Source organism: Lynx canadensis, chromosome D1 (assembly GCF_007474595.2).
Source record: "Lynx canadensis isolate LIC74 chromosome D1, mLynCan4.pri.v2, whole genome shotgun sequence".
In the NCBI taxonomy this organism is placed as follows: Eukaryota; Metazoa; Chordata; class Mammalia; order Carnivora; family Felidae; genus Lynx; species Lynx canadensis.
Genome location: NC_044312.2, coordinates 38814986 through 38834856, shown reverse-complemented (window position 1 = coordinate 38834856; position 19871 = coordinate 38814986). Strand labels below are relative to the sequence as shown.

The 19871-nt window shown below is 44.0% G+C and overlaps 2 protein-coding genes across 2 annotated transcripts in view; both read left to right on the top strand.

Moving 5' to 3' along the window:
* KDM4D (lysine demethylase 4D) overlaps positions 1-4222 on the top strand; it is a 34534-nt gene extending 30312 nt beyond the window's left edge. Inside the window, exon 3 of the mRNA XM_030333313.1 lies at positions 1787-4222. Coding sequence (XP_030189173.1) covers positions 2131-3708 — 1578 coding nt within the window. The 5' untranslated portion in view covers positions 1787-2130 and the 3' untranslated portion in view covers positions 3709-4222. The remainder of the gene's footprint in view (positions 1-1786) is intronic.
* An 8440-nt stretch (positions 4223-12662) lies between these two features.
* On the top strand, positions 12663-19816 carry LOC115526221 (lysine-specific demethylase 4D-like). The gene is given in 5 exon segments (XM_030333696.1): positions 12663-12816; positions 17850-18782; positions 18785-19243; positions 19246-19610; positions 19706-19816. Coding segments are annotated over 5 exon segments (2022 nt in total).
* The last annotated feature ends 55 nt before the right edge of the window (positions 19817-19871 follow it).

Genomic DNA, 19871 nt, shown 5'->3' with positions numbered 1-19871 from the left:
CTCTATGAAGAAGAGGTCCTTAGGTGCCTTACAGCACAATGCTCCCTGTTCACCAGAACCAAGCACTTCAGAGATGTATACTATGTGGGCTGCATGCACCCCCCATTATGGCTGAGCTGCACTTAAAGTCTATTTTTTGATAAACATGGAAATTTGTGAAAATCATCATAGCTTGATGAATTATCACAATTAGCTCTTCTGATGGCTGTGTAACCAGCCCTAGGTTAAGAATATTTCTTCAGAGGTTTCCTTATGCCCCACTCACAATCTCTCTCTTTCTCAAAGGTAACTACTACTCTGACATCTAATATAGCCAACTTTGCCTCATTTTTATCTTTTCTTTAAGTTTTTTTATTTGTTTTGAGAAAGAAAGAGAGAGAGCAATTGGGGGAGGGCCAGAGAGAGAGGGAGAAAGAGAATCGCAAGCAGGCTCCACACTGACAGCACAGAGTCTGATTGGGGCTCAAACTCATGAACTGTGAGATCATGACCTGAGCTGAAACCAAGAGTTGGATGGTTAACCGACTGAGCCACCCAGGTGCCCCTCATTTTTATCTTTATAAAAATGGAATCATGGATTATGTTGCTCAGTATGATGTTTATAAAATTATTTTTTATGTTTCTATGTGGTTTTGTTTATCATCATTCTATATTATATTCGACTGTATGAATATACCATAATGTTCATCCATTCACAGTTGATGGGTATTTAGGTTGTTTCCAGTATTTGGCTACTAGAAGTAATTTTGTTATGAACATTCTCAGAGGTACCTTTTAGTGCAGAGTCATGCATGTTACCTAGGCATGTTTCCACATGTATGCACATGTATGTGTTCAATTTTACACATGCATATGCTCAGTTTTATTAGTACATACTATCCAAATAGTTTTCCAAGGTGAGTGTAATGATTTCCATTATCTTTATTAGAGTATGACAATTCCCATTGTTCCACATCCACACCACCTCTTGTTTTATCATCTTATAAAATTTTAGCCTTTTATGTGGTATATATATATAATGGAATACTACTCAGCAACGAAAAAGAATGAAATCTTGCCATTTGCAACAACATGAAAGGAACTGGATTGTATTCTGCTAAGTGAAATAAGTCAGTCAGAGAAAGACAGATACCATATGTTTTCACTCCTATGTGGAAGTTGAGAAACTTAACAGAAGACTGGGGGAAGGGAAAGAAAAAAGATATATAGTTATAAAGAGGGAAGAAAACCGTAAGAGACTTTTAAATACAGAAAACAAACAGGGTGAAAAGGGTGGGGGTGGGGGTATGGGAAAAATGGGTGATGGGCATTGAGGAGAGCACTCATTGGGATGAGTACTGGGTGTTTTATGTAAGTGATAAATCGTGGGAATCTACTCCCAAGAGCACACCGTATGCACTGTATGTCAGCTAACTTGACAATAAGTTATATAAAAAAATAAAAATAAATAAATAAAAATAAAATAAAATTTTAGCCCTTTGGGTGCCTGGGTGGCTCAGTTGGTTAAGCATCTGACTCTTGATTTCAGCTCAGGTCATGATCTCACAGTTCGTGGGATCAAGCCCTGTGTCTGGCTCTGCTCAGACAGAGTGGAGCCTGCTTGGGATTCTGTCTCTCCCTCTCTCTTTGCCCCTCCCACTCCCCCCATCAAAATAAATAAATAAACTTAAAAAAAATTTTAGCCATTCTTTGAGCGTTCAATAATGTTCCATGGTGGTATTTTATCTGTAACTCTCTAATACTTTTCCTACATTAACTTTCAAAATTTTTGTATTTTTTCTTTTAGGCTTTGTCTAAACACTGCCCTGAAGACACTACCTTTAGGATACCCACCCAAGACTGAGTGATTCAACAAACCTCAAGAGGACAGAACCAGGTGCCAACAGAGGAGCATCACAGAATTGCAGGCACAGCCACCCTCATTTCTGGGCAAATATTCTACCACGAGTGCTGTTCGCTGATGAATCAGCAAGCCTAACAAACATTATCCTTTAATTTGCATAGTAATAATAGTCCACTGGTGTTTCCAGCTGACACAGACACTCAAATTCATTTTTGAAAAAGTAGCATTTTCCAGCATCCTCGAATATCCAGAAGATATCTAAAAAGTTTGGGCTTTGGTGCTTATTAATGAAAACCATGAAGTCTAAGGCCACCTTTGCTCAGAACCCAAATTGTACCATAATGATATTTCATCCAACCAAAGAAGAATTTAATGACTTTGATAAATACATTGCATACATGGAATCCGAAGGCGCACACCGCGCAGGCCTGGCCAAGGTGATTCCCCCCAAGGAATGGAAAGCCAGGCAGACCTATGATGATATCAGTGACATCTTAATAGCAACTCCCCTCCAGCAGGTGGTCTCTGGGCGGGCAGGTGTGTTTACTCAATACCATAAAAAGAAGAAAGCCATGACAGTGGCGGAGTATCGCCAACTGGCAAACAGCAGAAAGTATCGGACTCCGCCACACTCGGATTTTGAGGATTTGGAGCGAAAGTATTGGAAAACCCGCCTGTACGATTCTCCGATTTATGGCGCTGACATCAGCGGCTCCTTGTTTGCGGAAAACACTCAACAGTGGAACCTTGGCCACCTGGGAACCATCCAGGACCTGCTGGAGCAGGAGTGCGGCGTGGTCATCGAGGGCGTCAACACGCCCTACCTGTACTTTGGCATGTGGAAGACCACCTTCGCCTGGCACACGGAGGACATGGACCTTTACAGCATCAACTACCTGCACTTCGGGGAGCCCAAAACCTGGTACGCGGTGCCCCCGGAGCACGGCCGGCGCCTGGAGCGCCTGGCCACCGAGCTGTTCCCGGGCAGTGCCCGCGCCTGTGACGCCTTCCTGCGGCACAAGGTGGCTCTCATCTCGCCCACGGTCCTCAAGGACAACGGGATCCCCTTCAATCGGATCACTCAGGAGGCTGGCGAGTTCATGGTGACGTTTCCCTATGGCTACCACTCTGGCTTCAACCACGGCTTCAACTGCGCAGAAGCCATCAACTTCGCCACCCCGCGATGGATCGATTATGGCAAAGTGGCGTCTCAGTGCAGCTGCGGGGAGGCCAGGGTCACCTTCTCCATGGACGCCTTCGTGCGCATCCTGCAGCCTGAGCGCTATGAGCTGTGGAAGCGCGGGCAGGACCGGGCTGTTGTGGACCACACGGAGCCCACCTCGCCAGACAAGGGGGAGCTCAGCGCCTGGAGGGAGGCCCAAGCTTCCCGGAGAGCCCAGCTGGGCCTGAGGCACCTCCCACCACGCCGGGCCACGCGCACCCCTCGGCCTGTGGCCGCTAGTGGTGGGACTGGCCGTCGCACCCCAATGCGCCTGGCCTCCCCACGCTCCTTGCCGGCCCAGAGTTCTTCCTCTGATGCCCAGTCTGGGCTTGTCCCCGCCTGCACTTCCCAGGAGCCTGGCCCCACCCGACCACCGACCCCGATTCCCTCTGCCCGAGATGTTCATCCCTCAATGGGCAGATGTGGTCCTGGTCGTCGTCCTCGGGAACAAGGGGCCCGGGGGCCCAGCATCCAGGCCCGGGCCAAGAGGCGTCTCTCGGTGGGAACAACGCACTCAGCCCAGTACCCTGAGGCTCTGCCCGGTCCTGTGGATGAACCCTCAGTGGACAACCCTGTACCACTGAGCCCTGGGCTCCAGCAACCTGCGGAGGCTTCTGGGTACAGTTGTGCCCTTTTCCCCTAAGCCCAGGGGATAATGTTGTAACCTACTGCTCTTGTGTGTGGAGGCTCCTTGAGACCCACCACATTTACATCAGAGCTTTGGGCCAGCCTGCAAGTTACTGGTCTTCAGAGGCCAGTGATGTTGCCACTGATGCGTTGAGTCCATGTTCTTTATCATGTTCGCCATAGTTTGTTCTTCCTGCCAGACTCTGGAGTGTCTTTGGACACTGCTAATTCCTGTGTTGCCAACTGAGGTTTCATCCACTAGACACTCTTGTGTCTCTGTAAGCTAGGTCCTGCTGAGGTCATGAGAGCATAATCTTCCCCAGACTCCTCTGGGCCGATGCTTCTGGGTTTTGATTCTCCTCCAATCTCCCTGCCTTTTCTCCAACCCTACCCCTTCCCCCCCTTTCTTGCAAAACAAGGCCGTTTTGACCAAATGGGTCAGTAGAGACTCAGAACATAACTTATGATCTTTCTGAGTCTTGGATGTATTCAAAATGTGTTATGGCCAGTATTTGTTCACAAATGTATTAAAGGTAACCACAATGTTAAAATCTAAAATTTGTTTCTAATAAATATTGTGCATTCAAATAATTGAGGGGTTGAGGTTATTCTTTTCTGCACTTTTCTTGATAATTATATCACAACATTTCAAGCAAGGCTGATTTTTGTTGGCTGGCTGCATTGTGTGATGTTGATGAGGAAGCAATTTGGCAGATGGTTATTGGGTATGAGCTGACCGGGTGGGTGAGGGGATTCGGCTTGCAGCCCTATCTTAAGGGTGACTTGGTGGAAGTCACCTGGTACTTTTCTGGGCAGTAGGACCACAGCTGCTGGGAGGTGAGCATGCAGGGGACCAAAGTGCCCCATCCCAAGACCTTCTCCCCAAGTCTGCACTGCGTTTTCAATACTTTGCATGGCCCATTCATTGACTCATCCCAGGAGACATATGCACAAAGAAATGGACAAGAGAATTCTACTTGTTAACATGTGCTGTGAAGACAGGAAAGGGGTGGGATGCTGGAACACACTGGGCAGGGCTGGCCTAGGTTGGAGGAATCACGGAGAGTTTCATTGAGCAGAAGACCTCTGCCAAGACCCAACTAACAAAAAGGAAGCTGCATCCAGAGCTGATTTCCACTTAGAGGAAACAGTAAGTGGAATAGACCCGACATGGAACTTCTGTTTTCTCAGGAATGGAGAGGAAGCTCATTTGTGTCTGGGCATACAGAGGAAGAAAGAGAGAGGCAAGGTGTAGGATATGAGGCCCTTGTAGCTCATGTAAAGTATCAGGGTTTTTTCACCTTGACAGGAGAAGGCATTGGAAGTTTGACACAGCCCTTGACATGCTGGGATTTATGGATTTAAGCAGCGAACTGAGTTGTGGTGTGACAATGTGGGGGCAGGAGTAGTTAGAAAGTCCAAACAATAGTGGTGAGCGTCAATGGTTATTTCGATGTCAGAATTGAAAATACACACAAGTGGAAAAACTCAGAATCAGTCTTGGAAATTGCAAGTGAGGGTTGGGTACAGAAGGAAATATTTCAGAGAAGCAAAGCGCCTCTCCCTTCCCTCCAGCTCTCCCCTAAGAACATCACGAAAGCTCTGGCATTGGAAGCCCCACATACCCCCAAAGGCAAGAGTAATGAAGACATAGTGTTGGGTGGGAATTCTGATGCAGGAACGTGTGTCTCATTCTACACCGTGCAGCTGGGCACCTTGGTCTTTCCTAACGTGACAGGAAATGGAAGTAGACTCTGGAATGCTGGGCTTGGGAAGCTGAGCTCAGGGACACCTGGTACAGCGGGTGACGGGGGGGGGGGGGGGGGGGGGGGTGGAAGCCCCAGATGGAAGCGGACTGGAAGCATCTGGAAGAGAGCAGCCCTAGAGAGCAACTGGACCCACAGCGTATCTTACATAAGCAACGAAGACACTTCGGTGTAACGCGTTACTGAGAGCTTGAGGGGTTTTTTTTTGGTCCTTCAATTGAGATCAGTTGTGGATACAGCAGTGTAGGGGAATGCAAGAATTCTGAAAATTTCAAGGGCAATCCCTGGCTCATGTTTCTATTTTAAATGTTAGGAATTGAGATTCTCATTATGTTTCAGGAATCTTACAAACTCTTCTCTGGCAGAGAGATGTCCCGGGCAGCTTAGCATAAGCTCAAAAAAGGGTTGGGTCTTAAAGGGGAAGAAACAAAGCTGATTTCCAGAAAATATCGTTCCCATTGGCATTCCTCTGTTTTCAGCCAGTTATTTTCACATATTTGTTTTAATTTTCCTTGCTCAATAAGGACAAGAAATATTAAGAATGTTGTTCAGCGTACTCAATAAACTTTTCTAAGCTTTTTAATGTTTGTTTGAGAGAGAGAGCAAGAGAAGAGAAGGGGCAGAGAGTGAGAGAGAGAATCTCAAGCAGGGTCAAAGCTGTCGGTGCAGAGTGGACACGGGACTCGATCTTATGAACCATGAGATCATGACCTGAGCCAAAATAAACAGACTGATGCTCAACTGACCGAACCACCCAAGTGCCCCTAAACTAGTCTTCTTGAAAGGACTGGGAGCCGAGGGTGGTATTGAAGGGGCTTCTGCAAGCAGTTTTATTCACAATCCTATTTCATTTCATGGCGACACCCTCAGTGTAGACACTCAGTGTTGACTACTCTTCTCAGTAAAAGACACCCATCTCCAGCTGTCTCTCATGTCCACTAAGGTTTTCCTATGCTCAATCTTGGTAAAGCAAGGGGCATTTATCATAATTATATAAATTGCCACTTTTGTTCTCACTGCCATGATCTCTTCTAGACATTTCTTAACCTCTGAGAGAGAACAATGGTGAATTCAGTGTATATTCAAGTTTATAGACAAAAGTATATGCAGCCACGGGTAATATGGTGTGCGTGGTCTTATCAACTTATCCCATTACGTTTTTATTTTTTATTTTTTTTAACGTTTATTCATTTTTGAGAGACAGAGGCAGAGCACGAGCGGGTGAGGGGCAGAGAGAGAGGGAGACATGGAATCCTAAGCAGGCTCCAGGCTCTGAGCTGTCAGCACAGAGCCTGATGTGGGACTCGAACCCACAGACTGCGAGATCATGACCTGAGCTGAAGTCAGATGTTTAACCCACTGAGCCACCCAGGCACCCCCCGTTAGGTTTTAAAAATTCAATATTACATTTACAAGCTCTGAAGACATTGCTTTATATAGGTCTTAGTCCAACAAATTAAATGAGATCTGTTGTCAATTTTTATCTTATTCACTCCCCTTCTGATGGACAACAGGATTATTTCCAAATCTTTGTGAATTCAAACAACGCTTTCCTGAACAGCTTTGTATAAAGAAATAGAAATACTATGTTGTATTTAATGATCATTTTCAACTTTCCTAGAACAGTCAGATTGGCTTCCAATTTATATCTCCACTAGCAGTGAGGGAGTTCTAGCTTCTCTATATCTTGGCCCATTCTTAAAAATCACATGCATTTATGCCTCCTAATATAAATGAGCAAAAACTAGAATCTCATTGTGTTTGCCTGATTGCTAGGAACTCTGCACATGTTTTCATACTAGCCATTTGGATATAATTTGTTAATATTGCCTAATCTGAGGTTTTGCCCTCTTTTGGGGGCTAGGGGATTGTTTTGTTTTGTTTTTTTGTAGTTTTTTGTTTGTTTGTTTTTTGCCTTTGTGGAGGTTTTGTGATATTCAGGATACTAATTCATTGTGGGGTTGGTGGTTTGTTTGTTTTTTTGTTTTTGTTTTTGTTTTTTTGTTTGGCATGATGACAATCTCCTAGAATGTAATTTTTAATTGTTTTTATATCATTGAATAAGGGTTCTAAAGGTAAACTGAACCAATAGAATATATAGAGATATATATAAGAGGAGCTCTTATTATAGGAATTGGTTCACATGGTTGCAGAGGCCAAGAAATCCAGTGATTTTCTAGATTAATGTTCTGCAAGCCTGACCACCAGAAATATGGTGATGTAACTCAGCATGAGTCCAATGGCCTGAGAATCTGGGAGCCAATGGTAGAAGTCTGAGTCTGGGTCCCATCACACTTAAAAGTAAAAAAAAAAAAACAGTAAGGGCCCCTGGGTGGCTCATTTGGTTAAGCATCTAACTGTTGACTTCTGCTCAGGTCGTTATCTCGCTGTGCTGAGAAGGAGCCCCGTGTCTGGCTCTTCGCCGACAGCACGGAGCCTGCTGGGAATTCTCTCTTTCTCTCTCTCTCTCTCTCTGTTCCCTTCTGTTCATGCTCCACTCTTATCTCAAAACAAATTAAAAATGTTAAAAAATTAAAAAAAAAATTTACCAGCAAAAGATGGGTTTATTCTGGAAAAGGAGAATCACAGGGTGAGACAAAAAAGCTGGGGCAAAACTGTACGCGAGTCCGGGGAACAAAGGACAGATATGCTTGTTTAAGGAGACCAGGGGTAAGTTGGGAAGGCTCTTTTAAATTAAATGTCCACTGCAGTGAAGTGGGAGTTTCAAATGTGCTGGTTTTTTCATTGGCTGAGCTGTTGCCCGAGATGAGGAAAGCACCTCTTCCTCCAGCTATTATCCAGTAGTAGCCACCTGCAAGATCAAGTCCACGTAAGGTTGAGTCTGTCTCTTCCTGTTGGGTCCGAAATTGACATGAGAGCCACCCCGCCAAAAGCTCCCGGCTCCACTTTGGTGAGGTTCTCCACCCCCAATTTTCACAGGCCAAACACCTGGGAACCAGAGGCCCTACGTCTGATGCCCCAGGGCAGGCAAAGACGCTGTGTCAGCTCAAACCGAGAGCTGCATTGGCCTTTCTTCTTCTTTCATTCTGTTCCAGCACTTGATGACTTTGATCAGCTCCCTGTATGGCTGAAAGTGATCTTTACGCGTTTACTGATGCAAATGCTAATCTCCGTCCCGAGACGCCCACGCAGACAAACCCAGGAATAATTTCTTTAGCAGCTACTGTGGGCAGCTCTGAGCCCAATCAAGTCCATGCATAAACTACCATCAGAGTCATTACTTGGAATGAGTTAGTATATCAGACATTGCCACCGTGGTGCTTTTGGTTCTTTAAGGGCCTTTTTTTCCACCCTGAGGTTCAAAAAGACAAATTCTTCAGTATGTTTTCTGTTAGTCGTCAAGCTCTGTTTTGAAGTCTTCAGCCTGCAATCCCCTCAAATTTATGTAAGGGGTGTGAGGTAGAGCTCACTATTTTTTTTTTTCTCTCAAAATAGTCCATTCTCCCCCACCCCCAGTTTGGTGTTCCGTCCCCATTATATAGAGATTCCCAGTTACACAGTATGCGTGTCTGGCCTCATCTATCTCGTCTACAGATGTGTTTGTTCATTGCAACTCAACTATCACAGCCTCATAGTGGAGAAGTCAGCCTTCTTTGTCCTCCTTTCAAGGAATAATCTCGGAGATTCTTTGAATATCTGACTCCACCATTTGCTAGATCTGTAACCTTAAGAAGTTTGCCTAATGTCTCCTTGACTCAGTTTCCTCACCCGGCCAACATGAGGATAAGGAGGAGGACTTCCCTGGAAGGGTCGTTATGAAAATTAAACCAATAATTCTAGTAGCGCCTGGGTGGCTCAGTCAGTTAAGCTTCTGACTGACTTATGTCATGATCTCATGGTTTGTGGGTTTGAGCCCCGTGTCAGGCTCTGTGCTGACAGCTCAGAGCCTGGAACCTGCTTCAGATTCTGTGTCTCCTCCTCCCCTACTCGTGCTCTGTCTCTCTCTGTATTTCAAAATAAATAAATGTTAAAAAAATGAATTATTCTATGCAGACTATTTGAACATGTCTGGCATTGGTAATCTCCCTATGCGTTAGCTAGCTACTTTTTAATAATATATGCCCTATTAGTTGTAAAGAGGGACTGCTATTCATCAAAAGGTATGAAAGAGAGAGTGAAAAGGCAAATCAGGGAGAAGAAACAGATATCGTATTACTCATATCCAATGCAGAGAGAATACCCAGAATATATAAAGAACTACTTCAAAGAAAGACTGACAACCAGCAGAAAATGGAGAAAATGCTTGATTAGGCACTTAGCCAAAGAGCATATCCAATTGGACAATATACTAAAGAAAAAATTTCTCACCCTCTTTAGTGATCCCCTGGGAAACACAAATCATAATGGGATACTCCTGCACGGCCATCTGATTAGCTAAAATAAGAAGGCTGATAAATCATCGAAGGTTTGCAAAGTGAGGAACCACAAGCATCCTCATATGCAGCTAGTGAGTGTGTAAATTGGTAAAACTCTCCAAAAACAGTTTGGCAGGACAAGGTTTGAATTCACGTTCTGTGACCAAGAAAGTGATTTTTAGGTATGAATGCACGTGTGTGCTCCAATGAACGTGTGTGAGAATTTTCGGAGCAACACTGTAAGAGGCCAAGGGTGGAGGCGACCCAGAGGCCCCTTGACAGTGTAAACATTTATATGGCTGAATCCATGACTGCCCTGAAACAGAACAGAGTCCAGCGATGGGCGACAACGTCAAAATGATCAAAAAAATACACAGAAGGGTACATTAAGGCACACAAAGTAGGATTGTATTGATATGAATAAGGTTAAATAAAGTTTTCAAAAATGGGCACAATTTTAATTTTATGTTGTTTACCAAAATTACTACGCCCAGTGTCAGGATAGGATTAGTGTCAAAGGCAGTTGGGGCAGTAATACCAGAGGGGACGGACAAGTCACGTTCCTGGGTGTCTGGTGAGGTTTTATTTTCTTGACCTGGGTGGTGCTTGCTCTATAATTATTTGTTAACAGAACATATAAGCTTTATACATTTCTGTAAGCACATAGTTCATGGTTTTAAAACATTAAAAGGAAACCCCCCCTGCTTTCTGTTCTAAAACTATTAAGACCTATAGTGATTCATGAAATCATTTGATTTGTGTTGTGTTTTGTAGACTGTTTGAAAAATCTAGATTATATTTCTAATATTTTTCATTTGAATATCACTTATTGGTGTCTTCTCTTGTTTATGTTATTTTATTATATTTAGTAATACTTTACTTTTTTAGAACAGTTTTAGATTTCTGAAAAATCGAGCAGGTAGTTCAAAGAGTTCCCATTCCTCCCCAACCCCTCCCACTCCCATTTCCCCCTAGTATTAATGGCTTCATTTCAATGATACATAGTTCAATGAATGAATGAATCCAATGTTATTTACTAGAACTTCCTTGTTTTTCACAAAAATGCTTATATAGAAACTTGACAATTTTGGGGTAGGTAGCAGTCAGGTTGCCCTTCTGTTTGGAATTCGTCTTTATTTATGATTACCCTTGGAGGAAGATTACAGAGTTACAGTGCCATTTTTGTCACACCATATCAAGGGCAGATACTATCAACATAAGTTATGACTCACGGTGTTGACTTGGCTGAAACCATGTTCATTTCACGATCTCCATTGTAAAATGACTACCCCCACCCACTTGCCACTCTGTACTCCTGAAGGCAGTCAGTATTCACAGCCTGCATTCAGGCAGCAGACTGTTATCCTCACCTCCTTTAGAGTGGAGTATATGCAATGTATCTGGAATCTTCTGCAGGACAGATTTATTGGTCCTTCTCAATTTGTTAATCATTTATACCAGTGTGGACTCATAGATATTCATCTTATACTTTGAGTTGTCATTCAATAGCACTTTCATTATTTTGTTGGCCAGATTGTTTGAGTTCTGGCCATTAGGAGCTCTTTCCTGTCGTTCCTGTGCCCCTTTGCGGTGACTCTCAATGTCTTTATTGGTTTAATGGGTCCTTAATTTCAAGATTTGAAGAAGCCCAGGCTCAGGTCATCCGTTTCCTGTCCCAGTCCTAGTAACTTCTTTCCTTCATCAGATTTGCCACTTTTTTTTTTTTTAATTTTTCCCTAAAAGTATCTGTTTTCTGGGACACCTGGGTGGCTCAGTGAGCTGTGTCCTACCCTTGATTTTGGCTCAGGTCGTGATCTCATTGTTCCCGAAATCCAGCCCCTTTTGAGGCTCTGTGCTGACAACATGAGCCTGCTTGGAATTCTCTCTCTGCCCCTCTCCACTCACACTTCCTTTCTCTTCTCTTTCTCAAAATAAATAAATAAACATCTTAAAAGTATCAATTTCTGTTTTATTAATCATCTCTGTTTTTGCAGGTGTTCGTTTTCCTCTTCGTTTATTTATCATGGTATCATTATTCTGATTTTTTTTCCTTTCTCTTGCATATACCGTTTTGTTTTTCACTGAGTTCAACATACAAATCAATAGCATTTTATATGGATATTATTGTAGGCGTTATGTGGCTTCTAATTTTCAAATAATATAGTTGTGTTCAGTTTTTTATTGCTGACTTTCAATTTCTTTCACTGTGGTCAAGATTATGCTCAATATGTTGGTTCCATGGAAATGTTATTGCTATTTATTTTGTGGTCTTATATCAGTAATATTTTAAAGTTTCACTATTTTTGAGGCAAAGAGAGAGAGGCAGAGAGGAGAGAGGGAGAGCGGAGAGAATCCCAAACAGGCTCCTTCCTGTCAGCACAAAGCCCACCAGTGGGGCTCACATTCACAAAACCGTCAGATCATGACCTGAGCCAAAATCAAGAGTGGGTGCTTAACTGACTAAGCCGTCCAGGTACCCCTTATATCAGTAAATTTTTATAAGTATTTTATATGTATTCAAAAGCATTTTCCATTGTTATTCTTTGTGTGTGTGCTTTACTTCCCAGTGCTGTGTGGTTAGGCACATAAAGTACATCACTGTTACATTTTCTAGTGAGTGTTTCTCTTTGATACTCTAAACTTTCTTGTATCCTATAAATATATTTGATGTTATTACAGGTATCTTTTGTTTAATGTTTGCATTTTTGACTTTCTCCATTTTCAGCCTCTTAGTTTGCTTGTTTAAAGATTGGTTTAAAAAAAAAACAAACAAGAGATTACACAAAGTGGGATGATTACTTAAGACCCCAGCCCCAGGATTCCGTTAGATGGGCACTGATACAATTAAAAATCAGCTACTGGCCGGGTATAAAGCCAGAGCATCAGGACGTGAGCTGCATTTGGACGTGAGCTGCGAAGAGTACGAGGTCTCTCCAGGCCCTGGAGTACCTTCAGCTGGAATCAGGATTTTGTTGGTGGAAGGTAGGTCGCTTTATTTGTGCTATTTGCTCTTGTGAGCAAGAGTTATTTTCCTGTCACAAGTTTAAGTTGCTGACTGTAGTTTTATATATATTACATTTGAGAAATACACATTGGGACCTCATTTCCTTGGGTTAAAAGAAGGCAGTAAAAACAGTTTTATTTTAGGGGTTCTTGGGTAGCTTAGTGGGTTAAGCGTCTGACTCTTGGTTTCAGCTCAAGTCACAACCTCAAGGTTCATGAGATTCAGACCTGCGTCGGGCTCTGCACTGATGGCTTGGGATTCTCTTTCTTTCTCTTTCTCTCAAAATGAATAAATAAACTTAAAAAAAAACAGTTTTACTTTTAAACTGTGTTTTCAGACTTGTGGAGTTAATATTCTTCTTAATAACTTCTTGGTAAAAATCATAGATTTTCAGGAAAAAAGCCCTGCATTCAGCAGGCTGTATCCGGTAGAATTAAGACGGCTTCTAGAACTGGCTACTGGTTTCTAGAATTGGGACTATTACCCTTGCATTAACCAGTTGCAGAATGCTATAGATATTTCTCTATGCTAACCTGTGTCTGGAAACTTTGTTGAACCCATCAGTTTTAATAATTCGTCTTTTTTTTTTTTTTTTAATTTTTTTTTCAATGTTTATTCATTTTTTTTGGGACAGAGAGAGACAGAGCATGAACGGGGGAGGGGCAGAGAGAGAGGGAGACACAGAATCGGAAACAGGCTCCAGGCTGCGAGCCCATCAGCCCAGAGCCTGACGCGGGGCTCGAACTCACGGACCGCGAGATGACCTGGCTGAAGTCGGATGCTTAACCGACTGCGCCACCCAGGCGCCCCAATAATTCGTCTTTTAATGCAAACATGATTAGGTTTAATTAGATTGCTTCAAGTGTTTAACCATTAAGTTGAAACATCCGGTGTAAAATTAACATGAGCATTTATGTTCTGTATTTGTGTGTTACATAAATCTTTGCTTCTATCATGGCACTTCTTTCCCTTTTTAAAAAAATATGCATTGGGCGCCTGTGTGGCTCAGTCCGGTTGGGCGGCCGACTTCGGCTCATGGTCATGATCTCGCGGTCCGTGAGTTGGAGTCCCGCATCGGCTCTGCGCTGACCCCTCAGAGCCTGGAGCCTGTTTTCAGATTCTGTGTCTCCCTCTCTCTCTGCCCCCTCCCCGTTCATGCTCTGTCTCTCTCTGTCTCAAAATAAATAAACGTTTAAAAAAAAAATAAAAAATATGCATTAAAATAATAAAATAGGTGTTGAGTTATTCAATATTTTCTGCATGCCATCAGATGATAATGTTCCATTTGATTTGTGAAGGTTTCAGTAATACTGGTAGAGTTTTAAACCATCCTTGCACACTTTATCATGATGTGGGTGTTTTTTTTTTTTTTTTAATGCCGTTTCTGGTAAAAATGGGATAAATTTTATTGGAGACTTTTGCAACTTTTACCCTCAATAATGTTGGCCCTAAAGAGCGCTTATCCGTTGTCAGTCCCTCTAGGTTTGGCTCCCAGGTTATGCTGGTAGCCTCACAAACAAACTGAAATATCATAGTCTAGAAAATTTGTATGAGCAAGAGTTAGAATCCACTTGTAAAATGGTGTATGTATAGGTTTTTATGGGTCATACTTAAACACCTTGTTTTATTTTTATTAAGTTATTAGTATATATAAGTATTCTAGTTTTTTCTTTGCACCCATCTAGGATATTTGCACTTTTGAGAAAATTGTCCATTTTTAGTTTTCAAAGTTAGTAGCGCCAAGTTATTTATAAAATTCAATTATAATTTAAAAAATTCTCTACTAGATGTTCTGCTGTACGTCCTCTTATCAAAATGTGGGCTATTTGTATTTTTCATGCTTATGTCTTTTCACTTCTAATTGTCTTTATTAGAATCAGGTTTTGGTTTTGGTGATCATTTCTACTTAAGTTTATTTGTTTATTTTGAGAGACAGAGAGACAGAGAGAATCCCAGGTAGGCTCCAAGCTGTCGGTGTGGAGCCCGATGCGGAGCTTGGTCTCATGAATCACGGAATCATAACCTGAACAGTAACAGCGTAGGATACCTACCCCACCAAGCCCTTGGTGATCATTTCTATTGGGTAAAATGTTTCATTCGAAATTGTTTGAGCTCATATCTTTGTTTTCCTTTCCTTAGTTTACCTTTGAGGTTAATTCACCCAGGGCTTCACTCATTTATTTACAAACTTGCTCCATTATTCTTGGTTCAGTTAGATGTTTCTCTTTTTTCTGTCTCATGCTTTGCCCTCAATTCCTTTTTTTTTTTTTTAATCTTAACTTTACTGAGGTATAATTGACATTAAGAGTTGTGAAATACTGGGGCGCCTGGGTGGCGCAGTCGGTTAAGCGTCTGACTTCAGCCAGGTCACGATCTCGCGGTCCGGGAGTTCAAGCCCCACGTCAGGCTCTGGGCTGATGGCTCAGAGCCTGGAGCCTGTTTCCCATTCTGTGTCTCCCTCTCTCTCTGCCCCTCCCCCGTTCATGCTCTGTTTCTCTCTGTCCCAAAAATAAATAAACGTTGAAAAAAAAAAAAAAAAGAGTTGTGAAATACTGAAAGTGAACATTGTGGTGATTTGATGTATGTACACACATTGTAAGAGGATTCGCCCGTCGAGATGATTAATACAACAATCAGCTCACATATTTACTTTTTTTAAATGTATTTTTTGGTGAGAACGTTTAAGTTCTATTCTCATAAAATTTCAATTCTACAGCACAGTTTTATGAACTAGAGTCACCATGGTTTACATTGGATCCTCAGAACTTAGTCGTCTTATACCTGAAATTTTGTAGCTTTTACCAGCCTCCCCCTATTTTCTCACCCCCAGCCCCCAGGAACTGCTATTACATTCTGTTTCTGTAAGTTTCACTCTTTTTTTTTTTTATTTTTAATTTGTTGATTCCACACATAAGTGATACCATGCAGTATTTGTCTTTCTCTATCTGGTTTATTTCACTTAGCATAATGCCTTGAGGTCTACGTTGTCCCCTAAGCCAGATTTGCATCTTTCTCAGGACTGAATGGTATACCCTTGTGTGTGTGTGTGTGTGTGTGGTGTGTGTGTGTATCACATCACATCTTCTTTTTTTTAATAGGGAGGTTGAGAGTTATTTTTTATTAAAGATTAATGAACATATAGTATTATATTATACTGGTTTCAGATATACATTACAATGACTCAACAATCCTTTTTCAAAATAAGTTTATTGTCAAATCGGCTTACATACAACACTCAGTCCTCATCCCAACAAGTGCCCTCCTCAATGCCAATCACCACTTGCCCCTCTCCCCCACACCCCATCAACCCTCAGTTTGTTCTCTGTATTTAAGAGTCTCTGATGGTTTGCCTCCTTCCCTCTCTGTAACTTCTTTTCCCCCTACCCTTCCCCCATACGTTATGTTTCTCAAGATCCACATATGAGTGAAAACATATAATATCTGTGTTTCTCTGACTGACTTATTTCATTTAGCATAATACCCTCCAGTTCCATTCACATTGCTGCAAATGGCATGATTTTATTCTTTCTCATTGCCAAGTAGTATTCCATTGTGTATATAAACCACAATTTATTTATCCATTCATCAGTTGATGGACATTTAGGCTCCTTCCATATTTTGCATATCATTGAAAGTGCTGCTATAACGTTGGGGTACAAGTGCCCCTCTGCATCAGCACTCCTGTATCCCTTGGGTAAATTCCTAGCAGTGCTATTCCTGGGTCATAGGATAGTTCTATTTTTAATTTTTTGAGGAACCTCCACACTGTTTTCCAGAGTAGCTGCACCAGTTCGCTTTCCCACCAAGAGTGCAAGAGGGTTCCTGTTTCTCCACATCCTCGTCAGCATCTAGAGTCTCCTGATTTGCTTGTTTTAGCCAATGACTCAACAATTCTATGCATTACTTAGTGCTCATCATGGTAAGTGTGCTCTTTAATCCCCATCACCTATTTCACCCTTCTCTCTACTCACCTCCCTTCTGGAGACCACCAGTTTGTTCTCTGTATTTAGGAGTCTGGTTTTTTGTATATCTCTTTTTCCTTTGCTTGTTTATGTGTTTTGGTTCTTAAATTCCACATGTGAGTGACATCATATGGTATCTGTCTTTGACTTATTTCATTTTACCACAGTTCACTCACTAGGTCCATACACATGGTTGGAAATGGCAGGATCTCATTCTTTCTTACGGCTGAGTAATATTCCATTGTATATATACCACTTCTTCCTTATCCATTCATTAATGGATATGCACTGGGGTGCGTCCATATCTTGCTATTGTGAATAACGCTGCAGGAAGCATGGGGTACAGGCATATCTTTGATACTGTTTTCAGTTTCCTTCAGGTATATACCAAGAAGTGGATTGCTAGATATCATATGGTAGCTCTATTGAATTTTTTGAGGATCCTCCATACTATTTTCCATAGTGGCTACATCCGTTTACATTCCTACCAACAGTGCAGTTTTTGCACTGAAATTCCAATTTGAAGTTAACGTCGCTAGACCGATTTTGTTTATTTTGATGCTACGTTAGTGTTTCTTTTGTCATTCCTTTATTTTCATATATTTTGTGCTCTTTCCTTTAGATTTAGCCTTCAAACTTTCTCGAAGAGGCTCTCTGCTCCAGTGAGGTGAGGCGCCACGCATGCACTGAGGCAGGCGCATCAGGAGAAGCCTCAGAGACGCGCGGCTCCAACTGAGGAAGCCTCAGAACCGCAGGCTGAGCCAGGACTTGGTGCAGAGGGCGTGCGCCACTGGGAAACACTCTATTTCCTTCCAGCGCGAGATGCTGCCCCGAGTGGCATCCCCCACCCCGTGAACAGGCAGCCTGGAAGAGATATCACTTCATTTGTTTAAAATTTCAAGTCCCAACTACTGCCTCACTCACATGACACAGCTTTTTTTTTTTTTTTTTTTTTTTTTTTTAATAAAGAAAGACTAGAGAAGGTATTATTACCCCCCCCCCCCCGCTTCCTCGGGTATCTAAAACATACCTGAGACCCCAGGAGTCAGTTACTTATTACATTGCAGCCATGAAGCAGCCTAAGAACCCAAGTTATACAATCATGACCTTTCACCCAACCACGGAAGAATTTAAAGATTTCCCCAGATATATTGCGTACATGGAATCCAAAGGGGCACACCGCGCAGGCCTGGCCAAGGTGATTCCCCCCAAGGAATGGAAAGCCAGGCAGACCTATGATATCAGTGACATCTTAATAGCAACTCCCCTCCAGCAGGTGGTCTCTGGGCGGGCAGGTGTGTTTACTCAATACCATAAAAAGAAGAAAGCCATGACAGTGGCGGAGTATCGCCAACTGGCAAACAGCGGAAAGTATCGGACTCCGCCACACTCGGATTTTGAGGATTTGGAGCGAAAGTATTGGAAAACCCGCCTGTACGATTCTCCGATTTATGGCGCTGACATCAGCAGCTCCTTGTTTGCGGAAAGCACTCAACAGTGGAACCTTGGCCACCTGGGAACCATCCAGGACCTGCTGGAGCAGGAGTGCGGCGTGGTCATCAAGGGCGTCAACACGCCCTACCTGTACTTTGGCATGTGGAAGACCACCTTCGCCTGGCACACGGAGGACATGGACCTTTACAGCATCAACTACCTGCACTTCGGGGAGCCCAAAACCTGGTACGCGGTGCCCCCGGAGCACGGCCGGCGCCTGGAGCGCCTGGCCACCGAGCTGTTCCCGGGCAGTGCCCGTGCCTGTGACGCCTTCCTGCGGCACAAGGTGGCTCTCATCTCGCCCACGGTCCTCAAGGACAACGGGATCCCCTTCAATCGGATCACTCAGGAGGCTGGCGAGTTCATGGTGACGTTTCCCTATGGCTACCACTCTGGCTTCAACCACGGCTTCAACTGCGCAGAAGCCATCAACTTCGCCACCCCGCGATGGATCGATTATGGCAAAGTGGCGTCTCAGTGCAGCTGCGGGAGGCCAGGGTCACCTTCTCCATGGACGCCTTCGTGCGCATCCTGCAGCCTGAGCGCTATGAGCTGTGGAAGCGCGGGCAGGACTGGGCTGTTGTGGACCACACGGAGCCCACCTCGCCAGACAAGGGGGAGCTCAGCGCCTGGAGGGAGGCCCAAGCTCCCCAGAGACCCCAGCTGGGCCTGAGGCACCTCCCACCCCGCCGGGCCACGCGCACCCCTCGGCCTGTGGCCGCTAGTGGTGGGACTGGCCGTCGCACCCCAATGCGCCTGGCCTCCCCACGCTCCTTGCCGGCCCAGAGTTCTTCCTCTGATGCCCAGTCTGGGCTTGTCCCCGCCTGCACTTCCCAGGAGCCTGGCCCCACCCGACCACCGACCCCGATTCCCTCTGCCCGAGATGTTCATCCCTCAATGGGCAGATGTGGTCCTGGTCGTCGTCCTCGGGAACAAGGGGCCCGGGGCCCAGCATCCAGGCCCGGGCCAAGAGGCGTCTCTCGGTGGGAACAATGCACACAGCCCAGTACCCTGAGGCTCTGCCCCTCCCTATGAATGGACTCTTCATGGTCAATCCTGAACCACTGAGCCCCAGACACCAGTTTTATGCTGAAGCTTCTGGGTGCTGTTGTGCCCCTGATCTTCAACCCTTAGGGCCTCCATTGGATCCTGAGAATGCGATGCACCCTGGCCCTTGCCTGCTATCCCTGGACAACATCACAATCAACTTCTCTGACAATTTCCCACTGACTTGCCCCAATGTCACTGGGACTCAGAGAAGATTCCCCAAGAACTCTGATGGGGATTGCAAGGCCCCTGTGGACCTCCCTGAGGTTGTAATGATGGACCACACTTATGCCTCTATGAATCTGACCCCAGCTCCAGTTGCCAGACCTTCCTGCACCCCTGACTGTGATCCTCTGGGTTCAAGTCTGAGGCAGTTGCCCTCTTTGAGCCCTGGGATGTGTTCACCACCCATGGAAGATCTCCAGCCTTTGAGCTCATGACTATTGAAGATTTTGCCCAGTATGGCTGTATCTGACCCTCAACCCCAGGAACCACAGAAGCTCTCAGGCCCACAACAATTCTGTGCTGGG